Source organism: Sinocyclocheilus anshuiensis, unplaced genomic scaffold (genome assembly GCF_001515605.1).
Source record: "Sinocyclocheilus anshuiensis isolate Anshui unplaced genomic scaffold, SAMN03320099.WGS_v1.1 scaffold983, whole genome shotgun sequence".
NCBI classification, from domain to species: Eukaryota; Metazoa; Chordata; class Actinopteri; order Cypriniformes; family Cyprinidae; genus Sinocyclocheilus; species Sinocyclocheilus anshuiensis.
The window spans coordinates 109,478-132,542 of record NW_015546086.1 but is presented as its reverse complement, the minus strand read 5'-3'; the positions used below and the strand labels follow the sequence as shown (position 1 = coordinate 132,542).

The 23,065-nt window shown below is 36.1% G+C and overlaps 1 protein-coding gene and 1 pseudogene across 1 annotated transcript; both read left to right on the top strand.

Annotated features, from left to right (window-relative positions):
• Nucleotides 1-6,944: 6,944 nt before the first annotated feature.
• LOC107700052 (glutathione S-transferase kappa 1-like) lies at nt 6,945-10,952 on the top strand (annotated as a pseudogene).
• A 9,992-nt stretch (nt 10,953-20,944) lies between these two features.
• LOC107700065 (growth arrest-specific protein 1-like) lies at nt 20,945-22,615 on the top strand. The gene has a single exon (XM_016501574.1). The coding sequence runs from the start codon at nt 21,501-21,503 to the stop codon at nt 22,275-22,277; it is 777 nt and encodes a 258-aa protein (XP_016357060.1). The 5' UTR covers nt 20,945-21,500; the 3' UTR covers nt 22,278-22,615.
• Nucleotides 22,616-23,065: the final 450 nt, after the last annotated feature.

The following is a 23,065-nucleotide window of genomic DNA, read 5'->3' as shown; positions in this document are numbered from 1 at the left end:
AGAGAAACAGAGAACTGCTGCCACTCTTGTGGTTGACTTTATTGGACACTACACGGTAAAGTTAACTGTTTTGAGAGGAAATATTCAGCCTCAGCAAAAAAACTTGATGACAAAACTTGGTGATCCAGAGCAAAAACTCATTAAAAATTCCCTTTAACTCACAGAGGCCTGGATCCTTTCCTGGAGTTCACATATGCCCACTTGTTCATATAGAGCTAGTGTGAGTTCAGGATACAAGATCAACACATGTGAGTTCACATCTATAGACATACCGTTGAAGTCTTATGCACACAGCAACTGTGTAAGACAAAGTTGGTTAAATTGTCTTTGGAAGGCGAGTTAGCGAAAAACATGTCTTTGGAGCCAGTGTGAGATAATAATAAAAAAAAAAAGCCGTTACCATTTGAGCCCTGGAATGCATTCATGGAAACTCAGATGGACTGAGCTGTGGCCTTTGATGATTTTAGTGCAGATGTGATATTAGCAGCAGGAACAGTTACAGGGTCACATAAAGAGTACAGACATCTTTGATATAGTCTTTTTATATTAAAACAGGATCCCTGTGTTCATGAAGCGCCTTGTGTTTGACTTACATTTAAATATTAAATATTTGATCTATTTAATGATTGGAAAATGTATTTCCTGCAACTAAAATCTACTTTTAATAACTTACGTTTTGAAAGTTCACAAGAAGGTTTTGGCATTTTCAAATGATTTATTAATTTATTACTCTATATATATTTTTTATTTTTTTCTTGTATTCTAGTCTTGTTTTCTAGCCTAAATCTTATTCTTAAGATACATTTACTTGAGAAGCAAAATTACTTAAGATATGACGTAAGTCTTATTTTCTGCTTTACATTTAAAACAATTTTTAAAAAATCTGCAAATGTAGTAATGTAAGTCACTACATTTTGAACAATTTTTCAGAAAACAAGACTTAATATCTTGTAATATTGCTGTTCAAGTAAAAGTTTCTTGAATTAAGAATATTTAATTATTTGTACTGGAAAACAAGACAATGTTTTTGTCTGCATTCTTGTCTTATGTAGCAGTAACCCAAAGCAGTTATTGTAAATGAAATAATCACAGATAATCGTTTTGATGTACTCTGCTTGACTGAAACCTGGCTAAAACCTAATGATTATATTGGTCTAAATGAGTCTACTCCCCCTCAGAGGACCTCAGATGATGCCAACCCTGAAACAACATACAGAACTACCACATTTTGCTATAAATTTGATTGCATCATATAATAATTGCTGTTAATAGTGTTCATCGTCTGTTTTATTACGTCTTAAATTGATTTTTCTGTACATTTCTGCCATATGTACATTAACTGACAGTCACCACTGATAAGCTACCACTAAATATTGTAGAAACTTAATTTGCTGTAAAGTTGCTTTGCAATGATTTGTATCGTGAAAAGCGCTGTACAAATAAACTTGACTTGACTTGACTTGTAGCTCTGTTTTTCCTTGAACCTTTGTACTGTGTGTAAATTTGTCAAATGGTGTAAATTGTGGTCAGAGAAAATTTGTTGTGATTTGTAGATTTCTGCAAGTGTACATGTCCTTACATGAACAATTATTTCCAAACTGGCTCCATCTTGCTATGTCGTCTCAGAGTCTGATGCCCTGATTTACTAAGATCTCAAATAAAGTATGCTAATGTGCTGCAGAATAACAAATTGTATGTGTGCTTCATGGGCATATTTTTGGTGATGGATTATGGGTGATTGCAATGTGCAAATAATAGGTTTGAACGCTCTCAAATTTAAAAGTGCTGTAAAAATTGTTATGAAATGACACGCATATAGCTAAATAGCTGTCCTGAAATATTGCCCTTGTCTTTGTGACAGCCTCTGGCTCTGTAATCTATAAAATATGAGCACAGGCTGCTGTCAGATTCTTTGTTTAGCGAATCAGAAGCACTTTTTCCTTGTCAATCATTATGGATGTTCACAGGTCAGACCTTATATGGAAAGCCAGGAAGCTGAGAGTGTCAGTTTGTCATGCAAGCACACTAACGTTGCTTTTGACAACTGACATTACAGTGTTTATACAGGGTCACTGTAAAGCTGAGCTCACACTGGCTTTGCTCACATCATATTTAGTGTTTATTTTATTTTCCTTGCTTGTGAAATTGAGATTACAGTCTCACAACGTCTCTGTATGTGTGTGTGCGGGTTGGAGGGCGGGATTTGGGGAAGATGGGCCATGTCTAGCAATTAAATCAAGTGGAGGTTAGATTAATACCTGCCGTTCAGTTTTTCTGGTTTGCACATATAAGCTGTCTTATTTTGAAGGCTGTGCCCTTCAGAGGTCACATTTGTAGGCTGTGTACTTTATCGAGGATATCTCATTTCAGAAGGGTAACCATTATAAAATTGACTGTTATTCCTTGTAAGGTGTAAATTATTTATTTTATTACTGTGGAATGTAATGGTTGCTCTCCTGAAATGAAGCAGCCACAATGGATTATAGTCAACAACTGAGATCTCTGGGTTAGCCTTCAAAATGAGACACAATTACTTGCAGGTGCATGAATTGGCATTACCATCATTTTTTAGGAGGCACACCCCAAATTATATACTTGTAAGGGAAACAGGTCAATTTAGCTCAAAGGGAATCATGTTTACTATCACGTGAGGGTCATGCTGTCATCTCTTTAACCATTTAATCTGTGAAAGAGTTGATTAGGCTTGCTTCAGACTGGCTAGTGCTAGGGTCTGATTTATGAACATCCTGTTGTCTTGGGCCTCTGTGGAATTCGGCTCCTCATGTTTCAACCATGTTTTGACCAAATCTTAGATTGTCTGATTCGGTCTGATATCCTACATACTGTATATATATATATATATATATATATTAAAGGGCTCTTTCACCCAAAAATAACAATTGTACTATTTACTCAGGAAGACATCTTTTTTTAATTTTTTTTGTAAATTTTTTATTTTCATTAAATTTACAAAAAAATGTTCTTCAGTTCGAGTTAGTAGTTATCTTTTTTATTTTTTTATTTTTTGTATGTGTGTGTGTGTTTGCTATCAAGTTTGCACATGATTATACATGCAAACCTTTCATAAACCTAAGAGTCTGGAAAGCTGCTGGGAAGCAAATCGTCACCAGAGTCCCATTGCTTTATTCCACAGAGTGTTTCTCCCAGGACTGTGAGACACTATGATAACCCAGACGTTACATATTTCCCTGTGAGCTCTCTGATAATGGCATTAAAAACAAGCCTGCAAAAGAGCAGTTTGTGTGTTTCTCCCCAAGGATATTAGGTCAAAGGAATGTTCCCCAACTGCCAGAGCTTCCATTTCAGACCGCTCTGAGGCAGTGTGACTTCCTGTGGATGGTGGGAGAAACTGGGATTGGCTGTATAAGCCAGTCCAGAAGGGAGTGGGCAAATAATGTCCCGGTGACTCACTTTAGCGGTTTCATTCACAGTTGTTGAAATGATGACGTTTGGGACTGCTGATGCTTTGTTATATCAAAACTTAAAGGGATAATTCACCCAAAAATGAAAATTAAGTCATCTACACATGCTTGTGTTGTTCTAATGCTGTATACCCTTCTTTCTTTTTTGAGACTACAAAAGGAGAAATGTAAAGAAATGTCCCATATCTCTGTACTTTTTTCACTGAGTTGAATATCTCCAAACTTGAACTCTGGTTGTCATGACAGTTGACACACATGGATATGACAACTAGTTGCGATGAACACAACAGATATATTCACCTCAAAGAAAAAAGTATGTTGATTGTTTTTATTCATTTTGATTTCTTCTTGTGCTTTTCTTGGGCAAGTCGGAGTGAACTGCTGCGCTAATAGAGCATGAACTCACAGCTGTGCACAGAAATCAATGGCCAATGTCAGGATTTTTGTTTAAGTTCAATTTCAGTTTGTTTTTCACTAAACCCTATTATATACCCTCAGGACATTTTGAATACACAACACGTGTCGCATTGGACCATTCTATGATACTTTTGCATTTTTTAAAAAAGCTTGATGCTGGTTGCTATTCATTGCCATTATATGGATGAGTGTGAGCGAGACATTTCTTTAAATTTCTTCTTTTGTGGTCTGAAAATCATTTAGATGTATTTGATCCACGTACCCACAATTAATGTGAGAGAACCATACTTTAGATAAGGTTTAGAAGTTACACCATCACACTTTCCATTTTGGCTATTGTGTGAAATGAAAAATGGAACATACGCCAAATATTATACAGTTGCAAAATTTTATAACCAAATCATGTATAGCCTACCTTGACACTTTGCACCTTTTAATGGTCAAAACCTGCCAAGCTCGGGAACTGCTAAAAAGCTGCATTGTTTCTCAGTCCAAAGTGAGTTTTCCCCTGCAGTTCCATCAAGATACAAACAAGCTGACCCTCTCTCCAGAAAGGAAATTATATTTGTCTAGACAGGATATAGTGTGGCACAGTAGGCATGAGGCAAGGGCACCTGTTACTCTGAGGTCATTATTTATCATTTTATTTTGGAAAATGAAAGGGTTTGGCATAAAATATATCTTAAACTGTAAGTAGCACAGTGTCTGTAACTTGCATGTATTATTTACTCCAGTCTTCAGTGTCACATGATTCTTCAGAAATCATTCTAATATGCTGATTTATTATCAGTGCTAGAAACTGTAGTGCTGCTTAATGTTTTTTTTGGAACCCTTGATAAATTTTTCAGGATTCTTTGATGAATAAAAAGTTAAAAAGAAGAGCATTTATTTAAAATATACATCTTTTTAACAATATACACTACAATTCAAAAGTCTGGGGTCAGTAAATTTTTATTCTTTCTTTTTTTTAAAGAAATTAAAACTTTTATTTAGCAAGGATGTGTTCAAGTGTTAAGAAGTGATAGCAAAGATGTATATTGTTAGAAAAGATTTATGTTTTGAATAAATGCTGTTGAACTTTTTATTAATCAAAGAATCCTGAAAAAAGTATCACAGTTTTCAAAAAAAATATTTGGCAGCACAACCGTTGCTAACATTGATAATTCTAATAATAAATCAGCATATTAGAATGATTTCTTAAGGATCATGTGACACTTTATACTGGAGTAATGGCTGATGGAAATTCAGCTTTGCATCACGGAAATAAATTATATTTTAAAGGATATTAAAATAGAAACCATTATTTTATATTGTAATAACATTTTGCAAGATTACTGTTTTTTTGTTTGTTTTTTTTACTGTATTTTTGATCAAATAAATGCAGCCTTGATGAGCATAAGAGACTTCTTTAAAAAACATTACAAGTCTTACTGATCCCAAACTTTTGACCTGTAATGTGTATATATATCTTATCCAATCTTATCATTCTTGGTGTAGGGTCACATAAATCTTTGATTCATCAGCTTTCAAACCGTCATGCTCTTTTTCAGTACACCTTTAGACAGCCTAGAAGATGTGTATGTTAGAGATCTTTTTTTTTTTTTTTTTTTGGAAATCATCCGATTTAATTTGTCAGCTAAGTTTACTTGACTAATTGTGGGTGACATGTAACATCCCTTGAGAATTTAGAATTAATGACTGGTGACAGAAACCTTCCAGTGACTTATGCTTGTATCACAGTACAATTCCCATTGCTTACAGGAGAAGAGAGCAATTGAGCTTTCCATTGTTTATGAGCAGCACTGGTTGTGTATATCAGAGGCTGAAGGTGGTCTGATTCCTTAAGGAGTGAAGAGAGGTGTGTGGGACAGTGCTCGGGAGGTTGTGATTAAAGTATTCTCTGGGAGGAAAGACCACCAGGAGGCTGTGCATGTATTTTTGAGCTAATATTTGCTTTTATGGGTGTTTAAAAGAAAAATGGATACTTATTATTGGATACTTGATTGTTAGATTCTTAATAAACCAATTTGGTGAAGATTCAATTAGGTCAGACGATGCATAGATACCGTCATGTGATGATTATGCATTTTCTGTACACAAGAGTTTCTGTTGTTTTTCTTGAACATAATAAGGCTGTCGGTGACTATGCCAAACTGTTGATCTTGACCTGCTTATCTAATCTGTAACATTGTCTGCTGTGCTTTGCCAAACCCAACATAATTTAATATTGATTATTTTCTTGATAAAACATATTCATTTGCAATGCACTGTTACCTAAGCATGCTCCTCTGCAAAACCATAATGTACATGCCATTTTAAAGTTGAAGTAAACGCATAAAGATGTGGAGATAATTCTTGACAAACAGAGGCTGTGATATGCTTAGCGTTGTTGTTTGAACGTGTTACAACAACACTGGCATGTTTATAATATTTATGAGTTGTAATGCTCAGAAAGTAGCATTTATGTAAGGACAAACCCAAACTGATATCATCTGTTCTGTTGACTGGATAATAAGTGTCTCTAATAATGATCTTCTGTTATAGGCCTATTGTTTGTTTTGAGCACCAAGCAACCATGATGCTGCAGGCACTGAAAACCATGGTCATTGGAAAGCATTGGCAGGTTCCTGTGGCGTTTCGTTTGACAGTTTCTTATGTTTGGAAGAAAACCAACACAGTGTAAGGTAAATAAACACATTTATTCCTCAAATGTGACCCTGGACCACAAAACCAGTCTTAAAGGAACACTCCACTATTTTTGAAAACAGGCTCATTTTCCAACTCCCCTAGAGTTAAATAGTTGAGTTTTACCGTTTTCGAATCCATTCAGCTGATCTCCGGGTCTGGCGGTAGCACTTTTAGCTGTAGCTTAGCATAGATAATTGAATCTGATTAGACCGTTAGCATCTCGCTCAAAACTGACCAAAGAGTTTCTATATTTTTTCTATTTAAAACTTGACTCTTCTGTAGTTACATCGTGTACTAAGGCCGACGGAAAATGAAAAGTTGCAATTTTCTAGGCCGATATGGCTAGGAACTATACTCTCATTCCGGCGTAATAATCAAGGAACTTGATTCCGTACCATGGGTATGATATTACGCAGCGCCTAATAGTCCCCAGCTAGGTAACTTCCAATAAGCCTATTTTCTGGCGCTGCGTAATATCATTGCGCCTGCTGCACTCATGGTACGGCAGCAAATTTCCTCAAAGCAAATATATTCCCTCATTTTACTTAAATCGTGATAATTAAAATTAGCCACAATTTTTTAACTAAAACGAGGCAACTAAATAGTTCAACTTGGCCAGGATTTAACTAAAATGGAGAAACCAAATTAATAAAACATGGCCATGAATTAAATAATTTATTAACTTACTGATATCATCTAGAATTTCGTTTTTAATATCTAAAATGTAATATGTGTCCCTAATATAGATGGCACTCCAGATTGGCTGGTAAGAAAAACTTGGCTGGTAAAATAAATTTAAGTTATTTGCAAATATTCACTGGTTAAAACCGACACTTGCGCAAAGTAAGTTCCCAGTGTAATAAAGATAGCATGTCTTCCATAAGGCCTTAAAACTTGACAAGCTGGTTTTAAAAACCACGTACTGCTACGGGCAACCATGACAGGGCAATCACACAACATTACAGCCCGTGGTAGAAAAGTGCAACCTCCCTGCAAATAAATCTAGTGTGATGTTTGTAACCTCAGCCTGAACCATACTCTGGGAGGAAAAGCAAGAAGCAAGTTCCTGATGGATTACTGAGCAGTGACCTTTAGGCACGAATGATGAATATGTCTGAAGACATCTGTGGGACTCCAGATTCATAAGCAATGGCATTACTAGCACAAACCAGACACTAATGAGTGCATTATTGCGAAATACCAGCATCTAGATATATTGTCATTAACCGAGCTCAGCTGTGAGTCAATTTTTAGGCTCGAATTGCAAATGAGCATCTGTTTCTTGGAAAGTTTCTTTAAAGAGTGTTTTTCATATAGATTAGTGACAGCTTGCATTCTTGATCATTTATAATAGTAACAAACAGGATTCATAAAACGTCGTGCTATGCGAATGCTGAGCATGCATTTTCTCTGAGTGAGATTTATGCAGTTGTGAATTTATCACTTGGCTAATAAGGTCACATCTGTTCACAATTAAAACAGCTTTATTAATGGATGCTGTAAAATTTTACCGTGACACGACACTTTCCTTCATATTTTCTTTCATCCCTGTCAATAGCAGACACAAGCAACACTGCTTGTCCGCGACATCTGATTAAAGCTGCATAAATTCTGCCCACTTTAGATGGTCAAAATAACACTTTGCTTGAAGCTGTACGTGTAATGCATGATAAAGTAATTCATAATTTAATTTAAAATGCATTAAAATGCATTTTTCAACTATAATTATAGCCAAGGTTAAAAAGCTTTATAAAAATTGCAGATTCCTTGTTGCATCTACAATTGGTTGTTTGTGATGTGTTTTAATACATTATACTTTCTTTAAAAAAAATTAATAGATAAGTATTATAATGTATTATGGTTATTCATATTCATGCATTAAACATACGTTTGTAATTCATTATATATATAGACCAAAAGTGCTTAAACATGATTTGTTTTAGATTTTCAACTTTGGATTTCAATTGTATGTAGAAATGTATTCATCTAGATCAAGAACACATGAAAGAGTGACATGGTAAGTTAGAGATAGTGGCAGCTAAGTGTCCATAACTGCCCAGCTGCCTGTTATTAACCTGAGACTCTTGTTTACAGCTAGAATCATTCTATGTCAAAATAATGAAATGTTTTGCAGGCACAGTCTTGCTGTATATACACATGGTTATGCTTAAACCTGGAGACCAGATTCTAGCCTATTATTCTAGGCTATCCTGTAATGACCCTACACAATAATTTGCCATGTGTAATTCTATGAATAACCAGATATTACATGTCTAATTGCTGTTTAACAGTGCCACTTTTTTTATTTCATTCAGCGCAATGCATAATATGACTTCATAGTGACTGTAAAAGCAAACTTCTCAAAAAATGTCCTAACCCAAAGCTATTTAGATGATTTATAGTCCTATCATGGGAGTTGTGACAATAGTATTTTTATAGATGATTGTGGATTGCAGAGTAAAAAAAAAAAAACTGGACCAATAGAAACACAGTTGGAGCAAAACATTCATTTCAATACACATATACTAACACATATAATGTGTTATATAAAGCATTCTGTCATTGTTTTAATATATACAATACAAAAAAGTTTGAGGTCTATAGGAATATTTAACCCTCTATGGTACAGTGCATATTTTTGTTTTTTTAAATAAAATGAGAGACTCATTTAATTGACCAATGCTGTCTCAGGGAAGTAGAAGTCAAATACTAATAAATGAACATATACAAAAAAAGTAGTCACATGACCCACAGGAGTCCATTTTGTTTCCACTTTCAGGACATGTGCACATGTCACATGACTCCATATTTTGTCCAATGAAAAGTGCATTTTTCATCAATTTCCGTGCATATAATTGCCTACAAAAAAATCTTAGTCACCTTCATTGGAAGGTAAAGAAGTATTTTCAAAAACTTTACATATTTCATCAAATGTACGTATAGGAAATTACAAAAAACTGCATGTTGCCTCAAGGCAACATTGTAAGGCCATGCAGGCATACTAGGTTTGAATACAAGTATATGATATTTGTAAGGAAAAGAGTTAGAATTATCTAAATGTATTAGAATTGTTGTATGATTTTGTAATGAATTTTCAAGAATAGTAAATCTGCACATATTATGATTTGTCTGTTGAGAAGAATTGCTTCCTTACATACACACACACACACACACACACAGACAGACTCGCAGACATCAGTCTCAGAATGTGTTATGCATGTTATTTCTCACTGAATGTTGTAGTAACACAATTTGAGTAAAAAGAAAATGTTAAAGAACTTCGGGACACAATTTCATAAAAAAAAAACATCCATTTCCATGGTCATTTCATAATATCTCACATATTTTAAACAAAAAAGTATTATCCTTGACAATTTCAGACAACCTAGTTAAAATACCAAAACGAATGTGGTGTTTGTTGCATTCATTACTGAAACAGGTCAAAAGTAACTGATATGGCTATCATGGGAGCAATAATCATGTAATTAATTAAAGCGTTATAAAAGCATGCTTCTATAGATAAGATCATATATTATCAAGTTTCTTCTATTTTTAGGAAACCGGCCCCCTGGAATGGTCCCAAATAAGTTTAATTACATGACCACAGATCTGAAGCGGCTGTCTAAGTACTTTGGGGTCCATTTGTCTCCACCTTCAAATGTTTTTGAGGCAATGTTTGAGAAAGGTATTCAAACTGTTGTTTATTATGGCACTCATGATCAGATGCACAATGCAAGCCGTACATATGGATTTTTATGTCATATACAAAAAGAATGTTGGACTGTTTTTAAGAGCAATTTTTTTAATCACTTTCTGTCACAATCACTTTTATTCTCTTTCATCTTCCATCTTTCCATGTAGGCACATTGAATGCAATGCGTTTTGTGAAAGCTGTAGCCGAGAAGAAAACAGAGGGAGATGTGCTGGTGGAGGGGGTATCTAGAGAGCTCTGGAAAAGAATCTGGAGGACTGATCAGGATATTACCCAGCCTGTCTCACTCACTGAGGTATCCTACACCCAAGATGAGCTGTTTTTAAATGAAGAGGTGTCAGATACAGAACCTACATTGTAAAATTGCTAGTTAGAATTAATTTACATGTTCTATATTATGCCATATATACATGAAAAAATTTAATGATAACCTCTGTTGTACTTCACCACTGTATTAAAACAGACTTAAGAGAGTTTTGTTTTGCACAGGCAGGATTAAAGGCAGGTCTCTCACCCAATGAGGTGGAGGAAATTCTGACTCTCTCCAACTCTCAGCCAATCAAAGACAAACTGAAGAGTGTCACATGAAGAAACACTGGAGCATAAAGTCAGTGCACTTTGCTTGCGTCTTTGCACTCTTTGTCTTTGTTACCTGAATGTCATTGTGGTAGAAATGTAATATATATTCCTTACAGTGATTAAAAATATATTTAATTTTACTATTCATTGTCCAATTGTTGCCTTTCTTTTGTGTTACAGGGGAGAAGTGGGTGTGGCCTCAGCCTGCCAAACCCACAGCCAAAATGTGATCACTGCTCCTCTATACTTCTAAATAAAATTTAAAAAATGGTGTAAATTCACATTGCTCTTACAATATAAACATACTGAATACAAAACAGGGGTAAAAAAGCCATGGAGACTTGAAATTTATGTCTATATACAATTATGTCTATTATGTCAAAAGTTTTTTGTGCTCACCAAGGCTGCATTAATTTAATTAAAAATACTGTAAAAACTGTAATGTGGAATATTATTGCAATTTAAAATAAATTATTTTTTATTTTAATACATTAAAAAAAAAGCAATTTATTACTGTGATGGCAAAACTGAATTTTCAGCAGTGATTATTAGTCTTCAGTGTTACACTAAAGATTAATATTGTGTGATTGGATAATATCTCATAGTATCCAACATTGTCACTTCACACTCCAGTCTAGTAGGTGGCAGAAATAGACCATAAACTGATCTGACCATCGCAATTAAACAGAATCAGAAGAAGAACTAGATCCTGAAAGAGGAGTAGAGGACAACACCAAGGGTAAGTTCCATATATGCATGTAAATTACATTATTCCACTGTTTTAACTGGGAATACTGTAACCATGATGTAACCAAACGCAGCTGGTAAAGTCACAGCATGTTAGCCAGGATTCTCACTCTTTTATGAAATCCAGATTCAAGGACATTTACAGTTACCTTCCATTTCATATCAAGCACCTAAAGAAATCACATTCCAGTATACGTGTAATAAATTGCAGTTTCATATATTTATTTTTTTCATATGTTTCTACATTTAACTGCAAAGAACAGTTAAAAACTACCATTTTCTCTGACATATTTCAACAATTCTTTACTACTTTTCTATCTTTGCAATATGTATTTATACACATTTATGCAATATTCCTTTGAATCTGTGTAAGTATGGGTCTAAAGCTCCACTTTTCTTAGCATGTAATCATTTGTCTGAATTTGAGATCACACTATTGCAAACTACTCGTATAAATATATGACAGAAATAGCACAAGCAGCATATGTCATTCTGATTTCAGCCAAGGGGGCAGGTTTGGGACATGCCTACCCAGGATTTGCACCAGATTCTTTTATCAAAATAATCTGCTGTAAAAGCACTTATACTATTTCTGTGGGTCGAAGAAAGAAAATTTTCACATTTTTAACTGCATTTATAGCAGGACAGATTGAAAGACATACTCTGTAAATCTTTAGGTATGAAAGTTAATCTTTCTTAAAAAGATGTATTTTTGTTTTGGTAGATTACAACCAAAAGTGGCACGTTTATTATCATTTTCTGTCTAATTATGGGACAATATATGAAAAGACAAAATGGGCTAATAGAAACTTTTTTTGTTATTAAAGTAGAAAGGAAAAATAATATTGAGTTACTTCTTGATTTGAAACAATATTAAAGCAAAACACCTCTATGTGAAGCTTTCAAGTTATTTATATGATGATCTCATACCGTTTTTTTCTCCCTTTTCATCAAAGTGTTGTACTGTATTTTATATGAATGTGATCATTGTCATGTTAATTATAATCTGACAGTTTTTTAACCCTCTATGGTATAGTGTTGCCTCCAGGCAGCATATCCTATTTTAGTTGTTTTTTTTCCTAAAACAATGAGAGACCCATTTCATTGATAAATGCTATCTCGGAAGGAGAACTCATACTAATCAATTAAAATGCAAAAAAAGTGGTCACATGACCCACAGGGGTCCATTTTGTTTCCACTTTCAGGACATGTGCACGTCACATGACTCCATATTTTGTCCAATGAAAAGTGCATTTTTCATCAATTTCCGTGCATATAATTGCCTACAAAAAAATCTTAGTCACCTTCATTGGAAGGTAAAGAAGTATTTTCAAAAACTTTACATATTTCATCAAATGTACGTATAGGAAATTACAAAAAACTGCATGTTGCCTCAAGGCAACATTGTACCGCAATGGAATCGCATAAGGCCATGCAGGCATACTAGGTTTGAATACAAGTATATGATATTTGTAAGGAAAAGAGTTAGAATTATCTAAATGTATTAGAATTGTTGTATGATTTTGTAATGAATTTTCAAGAATAGTAAATCTGCACATATTATGATTTGTCTGTTGAGAAGAATTGCTTCCTCAGTTTTCACAAGCAATGAGGTGTCATTAGTGAAGTAGGAGATTTTGCATGCATGTGCTTGTGTGTGCATGTGCATGCTTGTAAGGATAAAGTGCATATTAGGATAAGGTTATGATTATTTTTAATTTTTTACTTTGAAACAACACTGGTTATAATGTTTTGGTGTGACAACAAATATGATAGTTTAGTTATACTTGTGATCCACGATGGTACAATGTTGACTGAGAGCAACACCTGGTTTTGAAATGTTATTTTTTATTAAATATGAGATGTGCAATACATTAAAATCTAGATACGTCTGTTTGTTCAAGTGTTTGGTTAAAGAAATGGATGTTTTCAATAAATATATTTCTTTTTTCTGTATGAAAATGTCAAATGTTTAAATTTGTCCTTTGTGGTACAGTGTTGCCTTGAGGCAACAAACTAAAAAAAAAAAAATAAAACAATAATGAACATTTTTATTGATATTGTTATAGTGTCCAATTTTAAGTAGGAAAAACATCGCACATTTTTTTCCTCATTGATATCATATTCCGTACCGTAGAGGGTTAAATGTTTTATTAATATTTAAAAGTAGTCTCTTATGCTCATCAAGCCTGCATTCATTTGATCAAAAATACAGTGAAAAGAGTTATATTGTAAAAAATATTGCAATTAATAACTTATAGATTTCTCTGTTTGAATATATACAGGTACATCTCAAAAAATTAGAATATCATGAAAAAGGTCAATATTTTTTGTCACTCATTTCAGAAAGTGAAACCCATATATTATATAGATTAATTACACATAGAGTGAAATATTTCAAGCCTTTATTTCTTGAAATTTTGATGATTATGGCTTACAGATAATGAAAACCCAAAATTCAGTGTCTCAGAAAATTAGAATATTGTGAAAAAGTTCAATATTGGAAAGTCATGGTGTCACACCCTAATCAGCTAATTACCTCAAAACACCTGCAAAGGTTTCCTGAGCCTTTAAATGGTCTCTCAGTTTGGGTCAGTAGGCTACACAATCATGGGGAAGACTGCTGACTTGACAGATGTCCAGAAGACACATCCACAAGGAGGGTAAGCCACAAAAGTTAATTGCTAAAGAAGCTGGTTGTTCACAGAGTGCTGTATCCAAGCATATTCATAGAAAGTTGAGTGGAAGGAAAAAGTGTGGTAGGAAAAGGTGCACCAGCAAGAATTTGGGGGAGCTTCACAAGGAGTGGACTGAGGCTGGCGTCAGCGCATCAAGAGCCACTACGCACAGACGAATCCTAGACATGGGCTACAAATGTCGCATTCCTCATGTCAAGCCACTCCTGAACCAGAGACAACGTCAGAAGCGTCTTACCTGGGCTGTGGAGAAAAAGAACTGGACTGTTGCTCAGTGGTCCAAAGTCCTCTTTTCAGATGAAAGTTTTCCAGCAGGACTTGGCACCTGCTCACACTGCCAAAGGTACCAAAAGCTGGTTCAATGACCATGGTGTTACTGTGCTTGATTGGCCAGCAAACTCGCCTGACCTGAACCCCATAGAGAATCTATGGGGTATTGTCAAGAGGAAGATGAGAGAGACCAGACCCAACAATGCAGATGACCTGAAGGCCGCTATCAAAGCAACCTGGGCTTCCATTACACCTGAGCAGTGCCACAGGCTGATTGCCTCCATGCCACGCCTCATTGATGCAGTAATTCATGCAAAACGAGGCCCAACCAAGTATTGAGTGCATAGAAATGAACATACTTTTCAGAAGCCTGACATTTCTGTTTAAAATATCCTTTTTTTATCGATCTTATGTAATATTCTAATTTTCTGAGACACTGAATTTTGGGTTTTCATTATCTGTAAGCCATAATCATCAACATTTCAAGAAATAAAGGCTTGAAATATTTCACTCTGTGTAATGAATCTATATAATATATGGGTTTCACTTTCTGAAATGAGTGACAAAAAATATTGACCTTTTTCATGATATTCTAATTTTTTGAGATGTACCTGTATTAAACTGTAATTGATTTCTATGAGATGAAAACTGAATTTACTCCAGTCCTTAACATTTATGTGGAAGCCATGTTGTATCTGTAACATTATGAATGCCTTGAAAAAAATGTTTCATTACCCTACATTTTTTTAATTGGATGAATGATTCACATCTATATTTTTTAACTTGAGCCAATGAGCTCTTAAGGGGAAGTTATTTATTTTTCTTTGGGTCAAGTTAAAAAATATAGATGTGAATCATTACCCTACATTTTTTTCATTGGATGAATGAAACATTTTTTTCAGTGTGTCATTTTTGATCAAATTAATGCATCACTGCTGAATAATACTATTAATTAATTTTTTCAACAATAAATAAATAAAATAAAAATGATCCCAGACTTTTGAATGATTCTGTATCTGTATTCCCTTTTCTCTCTGTTACCATATAGTTATTACACTCTCCTAAATATTCTTAATTCCTAATCACATTTAATGGAAGACTCTTAGGTATAGAATATGACTTGTTGTAATCTAAAACAGAAAATGTATTGCTCGAGGACTTGACATATGCAGTTTATTTAGCATGTGCCTGTGGGAAAGAAAAAGGGAGAGAGAGAAAGCTAGTGAGATGCAATTATGTGGGCCTGAAGTGATAGCTGATATCATCTAATCAAAGCGGTAAAATAAGAAGGGCAGGGCTCAGCTCCACAGTTGCCCAGAAGGAAAACTTAGCATTTCTCAGAGGAGGAAGAGAGCGAGAAATTGCTCTTACAGCTCACAGATGGGAATGAAGGGAAAAAAATTCTGACAGTGAGAAAAAGGGGGCTAGGAGTTTGAACATTCTCCCCACATCTATTTATTTAGAAAAGAAACCATTGTGTCATTCAGTTATTCTAAGCTTTGCAGTGGCCAGTGTTCAGACCCACAGTGATCGTTTATAAAAAAAAAGTGGCCCCATAACACAGAGGCCACAGGCGCATGATGTACCTAAAGGCAGAATCATGCTAAAGGTTTTGCATTACCTGCCTACATTGTTCTTTACGTCTCCATATCCAGACAGGTCAGGCCAGGCTTTTTGCAACAACTGGGGGCAGAGGGTCAAAGGATAGGGTGATTGTGGAGGCGGAGTCCTGCATGCCAATTTTGACACTTACCCTTTACCATCGCAAGGTTACTAAAGGTTTGGAGAGCTTGTGTTTTACAAGCTATGGCTCTTTGAAATACCAATACAGGGCCAATATGACAAGGTGTTTGAAACAGGCTTAAGAAATTCAGAGAACATTTTCCCACCATAGCCACAGCTTCACAGGTGTGGTTATATTTTATTTGGCTGTGAATATTTTATACTCTCTCAACTAATATGCATTTGAAGTATTTGTGTAATGAATGCATCTTGCCAAAAATATCAACAAATAGGCGAATTAACTATTATGAAAGAATAGCAGAGCAGAGCATAATTGCATGTGGGTGTGGGAAACAACATGGGCCAATCATTTAGTGCACGTTTTAAGAAATTACTCATCTGAATTATTTGTACACCTGACCTCATATCCAAAGTTTTAAGTCTGACATCTGCATTTGCGTGACTTTAGCATTGCTCTTTGATTTCTAAAAATCATTAATGCCCATAAAGAATGTTTGTGGTTGCCACTCGTTTTTACTGTCAGGCTTTGTTGTGTCTCATGCAGTAAAATTCTTCCATGCTGCACTCCATGTTTGTTGGATTACGGTCATGTCTGTGAGGGGCTATGTCTTTATTGGCTGGCCCCATATGCACACATGGCATTCTTCCCCTCTTTGCAATGGTATGATGGGCCCTTAGGCCTGAATAAATAGTCACTTATAGTATGGAAAGGCTAAGAGGCCATGTGTTGGAACAGCTGGTCTGTCTGTGTGCGTGTGTGTGCGCGCTGATCAAGGGAGTTGACATGGCCATGGGTTCAAACAGGACTTGGCAAGATATCTGTCCTCCTATCTGGTGTCAGTCAGAAGATGGGATGGCAGCTGATGGCAGTGCTGGAATGGAATGAGAGTGAATGAGGTTTTTAGTCAACATCCTCCCTGACTGCGATATTGATGTCTGGATTCCAGAGGACACTCCACATAGATACAGATTATACTCCCTGAAAAGCTCAATGCCTTAGTGTTGGGTTTTGGCTTTGTATTATTCATGACAAAGAATGGTGAAGCACAGATATGTCCAGATTAAAAAGATTGTGTTTTAAAAAAAAAGAACAATATAAACCAGTACTGGTTATGTTGCATTTTAAAGTTTATTTCTTAATTGACTTCAGCAGCAGCTCATTTCTAAATAGTTCTGGACAACAGTATAGGGCAGCTGTCTATATCTCTATCATGCCGCTAACAACAGTTGTTGGTGTGTTTAGAGCCCCAATAAAACCAAAAGCAGCTGTGCTGCCACAACTTCCTGTAGGAATGTTATTATAATTTCGATTATAATTTGGAACCAATCCTATAAGAACCCACTAAAAATCAATTAGGATCTAACTGTATAAACTGAAATTTTCATTTTTTTTCTGTTTATTTAGGATCTAAGCAGGTTTTTAGAGGATATCCTATCCAAATAGGATAGTTCCAAAATATGTAAGAAATTCCATTAGTAATACTTTAGTATTTACTTATAGTTTCTGGGCGCAAAAACTGTGCAGCATGTTTAGCAAGAAATCTCAAAAATATATGATAGCCATTTGACACTGTACAGCATCTTGTTGTCTTCGGAGCCATCGTTATCATTTGGTTTCTGCGTTGTCCTGCGTTTGCCTCTCTCGTTATTTATACTATATGCTCAAATTGGTGGGCGGGGCTAAACAGGCAATGATGTAGAGGCAGGAGTTGATCATCTTCTGTGAAGGCTGTGTTTAGCCACACTATTACGTCATAAAGTGACATTCCACAACCTGTCGTTTTGGCAGATTGGCTTCAATATAAGCTGTTTTTAGACTAACAAGAAAGTTTGGAGTTCTGAAACTTACAGGATGTTTTTTTATAGTACAGTGACCTCTTATATGTCAAAAGATCCAGGGAATTTTGATTTCTCAGTTCATGACCCCTTTATATGATTAATTAATGGATGAAAATGTTCAACAATTTGTTTTAGTTTTTTCAAAATATGTTGCTATGTTGTAGTACTGACAGCTATGTTCTTTAAAAGAAGTTCATGTTCTGGCTGTATGATTTCAGTGTTTTGCTATGTGAATATTACTTCTCCACTACTGCCATGATACAATGAAAAAGGGGAAAAATAATGCGAGTTTATTCTAATTACGGCACGGGCAAGTTTTTGTTTAGGGTCATCCATCAGGGTCAGGAATTTGGCAACAGCACCCCACGGATTATTGTAAGGAATCTGTTTCTCATTAAGGCCTCAAAAAGTGTAAGAAAGGTATTCTTAGATTAAAGCCAAAAATAAAGGCCATGCATATAAAGTGTTATTTAGTTTAAAACGTTTTAAATCGGCAGCTATAAAATTCTAATCGTAATCTGTGATTTTTACCTTTGTCTTAATGATTGCATGATAACTGGTAACATTTGACTACAGAACAAAATATTAAGAACAAACAGAACAAACATAAACATACCCTTATATTTTAGAGCGTGGAATAAGAAGAAAGCATTTTCTGTTCATTTCAATTAACCTTTTAACTAATAATAATTATACGTTCTTACAGGAATATACATATCTGTATAAGGGATTCTGTGTGCTTTACTTTTGCTGTATCAACACATCAGCACTCATCCAAAATTTCCAAAGCCCTGTTAAAAAATGGCATCTTGTTGTTGTGTAATATTTTACTAAAGAATGATCTCATAAACAAGTCAAGATAATAATGTTTACCAATTGAAATTTTTCTTATAATGAGCATGGAAGGACGTCATTTGTGCTGTGACTTCATTGTGTTTGTCATTAATGCATTATTGAGGCATGTATCCCCATTTAAAGCTGTATGTTGTTAATTTATATGAATCCCCATTTAAAGTAAAGGCATGCAGCTCTCTCTTGCACAAGCATCTGGATTATTTAAATTCGGCCTGCCAAAGAAAACAGGAAAAGGAAAGAAAAGGGGGGGGGACGCCATAAAGTCTCGATATATGTTTTTTTCAAAGTTAAACTTGCATTAATTTTACATGGCTTTCTAAACATGTGGCTCCTTTGTGCGAGATGCGAGTGCAACGGTGATAGATGTCCCTCTAGAAAATGCACGAAATATGTGTTCTGTGTGAACGGCTTGGTTTCACTTTTGATGTAAACAAGATCTTCTCCGCATTTATGTTCTCTTTTTCTGCAATATTTTGAATGAACATCGCAGCAGCGCCACATCTAGTGGCTTCAACTGGATAGGCTAACAAAAACATTATAATGCAACGACACTTACATCGTCATCTCATCTCGTGCGCCACTGATAAGGCTGCCTCCTTAATGCACACCTAAAATTCGAATGCAACCTTTTTGCATTCGAATGTGGATTTTTATTTTAAATTCGACAAATATTCGAAATTCGATTTTTTTTTTGACAGCCCTAGTATAGAGTTCCCTATATCCATCACCTGGAACTGGTGCAAAAATGTCAATGTAAGTAATATCTGACCATCCGTAACTGACATTGAGTTCATTGTTTAGGGTCAGAAGCTTGCTGCACAGTGGCCTAAAGGTACATTCCTAACTCCAGAGTAGTGTTTGAAACACATACGCTCTTTGTGCTAGGTGGACCCACTGATCCTCTGTCCTAAGCATCAGCAAATGCCCCCTTTTCATGTTCAAGTGTGAACTTGCATGTTATCATTTTACACATAAGGAGTCCACCTTTTTTAGGGCTCACAGGTATATTTTATATCTGAACAGGGCCGATGTTGCTGCTTTTAGCCAATGTCTCTTTTTCTATTGTAGTTGACTAGACATGGTGCAGTGAGCCAGGAACTATCATTTTCAAACACATTCCTTGCCTGGATCAAGAAATGACATTCCCCAAAATGCATTTTCAATTTGCTGTGAAATGTAAGAATTTATTTGATAAAATCTTGTCTAAATGATGAAAACTTATCAAATTAAATCTGGCATGGTAACAGCTTTGTATTTTAGCAAAGGCGAAATGTTAATTATATATCTCTTGAAATAAATCCATTACAGATGCAGTGACATCTGATAAGAGAAAACTGACTTTCCACAACACATTTGTTACATTCCTTCACGAAAACCCATATGTAGTTAAGATTCAATGAGCATGGATGGAAACTCACACTTGAGTTGCATAAAGATTGACTTGAGGGTTGACTTAAAACTCATAAACAATTGACCCCAAGTTCAAAATTACTTTACAGAAGTCTTTAGATCTGCCAGGAAATTGTTGAAAAGTTTATGGTCAAAACGTTTTTTTTTTTTTTTTTAGTTTGTGTATTCAGCAAGTAGGCCTATGCATTAAATTGATTGAAAGTGGCAGTAAAGACATTAACAATGTAACAAAAGATTTTTATTTTAAATAAATGCAGTGCAAAAGAGCAATTTTGTTAAAGAAAGTTGCTGGTTGGTTGTTCTTGAACAGAAACGACCGAATCTTGCTAAACACTGACTCTCTGTGATCCAGTATTCACCAAATCATATGTGATGCTGTTTAAGTCTGAGAAACGACAGAATAATGGGCCTTTCTCACTTTCTGCTCTGAAGTAATCCAAATCTTTTGGAGAGAGACCATTCCTGACCCATCATGCCCCACCCCCATTCTCCCGCCCCTTACTTGACGTCGAGATTTGCAACAACAAACGGTCTGACCAATAGGAATCCCTCAAACTTCCGCAGGAGTAGAATGGATAAAGCAAAACTAGCGGGTCAGAAAGGGGCCAGTGTGTGAATTTGAACGCCGTGCTATTATCTGTTCGCGTCCCGATGCGTACTTAATGACGGACGACAAGCGCACGCTCGTGAATGTATCGGTTCAGCCGGGGAAGCGTGATGTTAGTAGCTCGCGAGCGCATTCGGATGTGAGCGAGAGACGCGAGAGGACGAGTTGATCCTCACTTCTGCCCACAAGAAAGACAAGAGGTGGAAGGAGGAATCACCGCACTGTCACACGGACACGAACCGGGAAGATGGAATGAACCACCCGTTTGCTGGAAATAGCACTTTTCGTAATTCAGGGCTTCTTTTTAAGAACATGGATTACAGGAAAATGTCTTTATAGATTCACCGCAATTGTGGAACAAACTCTTTCTTTTGAATGGACCTTGCAAACATGATCTGAGCTGAGGGATTTTTCCCTCACTAGATGCAATGGAAATATGAAATATGCATGCTTAAAACTGACCTGACGCCAGCCAAACGATTACAGACTTCGAAATGGCAACTCGTGCAGGTTTGGTTCGTGGCGCGCGCACATCCATTTGGCCTTTCGCTTGTGTGCTTGTGTGTTTAAGTTGTTTTTCCATCGCCTCCTCCAACCACCACGGCAGTCGGTTGATCTGCTGGCAAGCGATATTGAACTGCCAGTCGGAGCCAGAGTGTCATTACGCTTATGACCAGTATTTGCACGCCTGTGACTCGATCCTGAGCGGCCAGAGGAAGAAGTGTCCCAGTCACTGCATCTCGTCGCTGGTGCAACTCAACCTGACCAAGAGCGGCCCGGCGCTGGAGGACTGCAGCTGCGCCTCGGACCCCCGCTGCCGGGAGATTAAACGAGCCATCGAACCGTGCTTACCCAAAACCAGCAGCATGGGCTGCACCGAAGCCCGGCGCCAGTGCGAGAGGGACATCCAGTGCCGAAGCGCCATGGGCGATTATTTACTCCACTGCGGGCAACTCTTCAGCGGCTCCAGCTGCTCGAACCCATGCCGCAATGTTATCGCGTACATGCGCAAACTTCCCAAAGCTCAACTCCTGGATACTTGCGTCTGTGATGGTTCAGAGCGGACTATCTGCGAGTTTATCAAAACTATTATGAAAACGCTTTGCTTTGACTCTCCCCTTGTGGATGAAGAAGGCTCCAGTGGGATCGACGACGATGAGCCCGATGATGAGGATTACCCAGAGCCCACGAGGAACACAGGTTCTGCTTTTGTGGCATGTTCTGTTTTGACTGTGGTGGCATCCATTTTGGCTCAAGTGCAGCTTCCTTGATCAATTTGAAGTCGAGTTAATGATCTGCTCCAACGGCTTTTCGGGAATGGTGCATTTTGTAATTTTTCTCCTGCTTCCCAGTTCGTTTTATGGCATGCTGTTTAAACATTTATTCCTTAAAACGATCTAGTGTTTATTTTTATGTATAGCAAGCAATCCAGCAGTGACTATCATTTTCAACTTTTATTAGGTGTTCATTATGTTCTTTTTTTAGTTACTAGTGTCTATCCCGTTTCTTTCTAGTAAACCTTCTTATATCACTAGTTACAGTTGCTTGTAATAAGTCAGAGTAGCTACTTTTGTAGCCATAAAATTAAATAAACTTTGAAATGAAATAAATAATAAATAAAAAAAACATAGGCTACTGAAAGGTTACCAGTAGGCTAAAAACCTGAAGAGATTCTAACATGTATTTGAATAGCTTCTGAACCACAGCTCCCCATAGAATTTCAATGCAAAAATCAACAATTTCATACCAGTAACAATAGATTAGTTACTTGACATGACTTGGGATAGTGACTAGTAGCAAAATAATTAGGAAGTACAAAGTAGGGCTGTGCAATATATCGAAATTATCTAAATATCGCAAATGTATATATCGCAATATGCATATCGCTACGGCTTGCAATATTTGGGGCCATGAACAAAAGACAAAGAGAAAACCACTCACTGCTTTTACCTAAATAACTTTTGTAGCTTAAATAAGAATCAGTGCATATTGATTTCATATAGTAAATACTAAGCAGTGTTGTATTTTTTCCTGTGAAAGACTCATTGCCATTTATCGC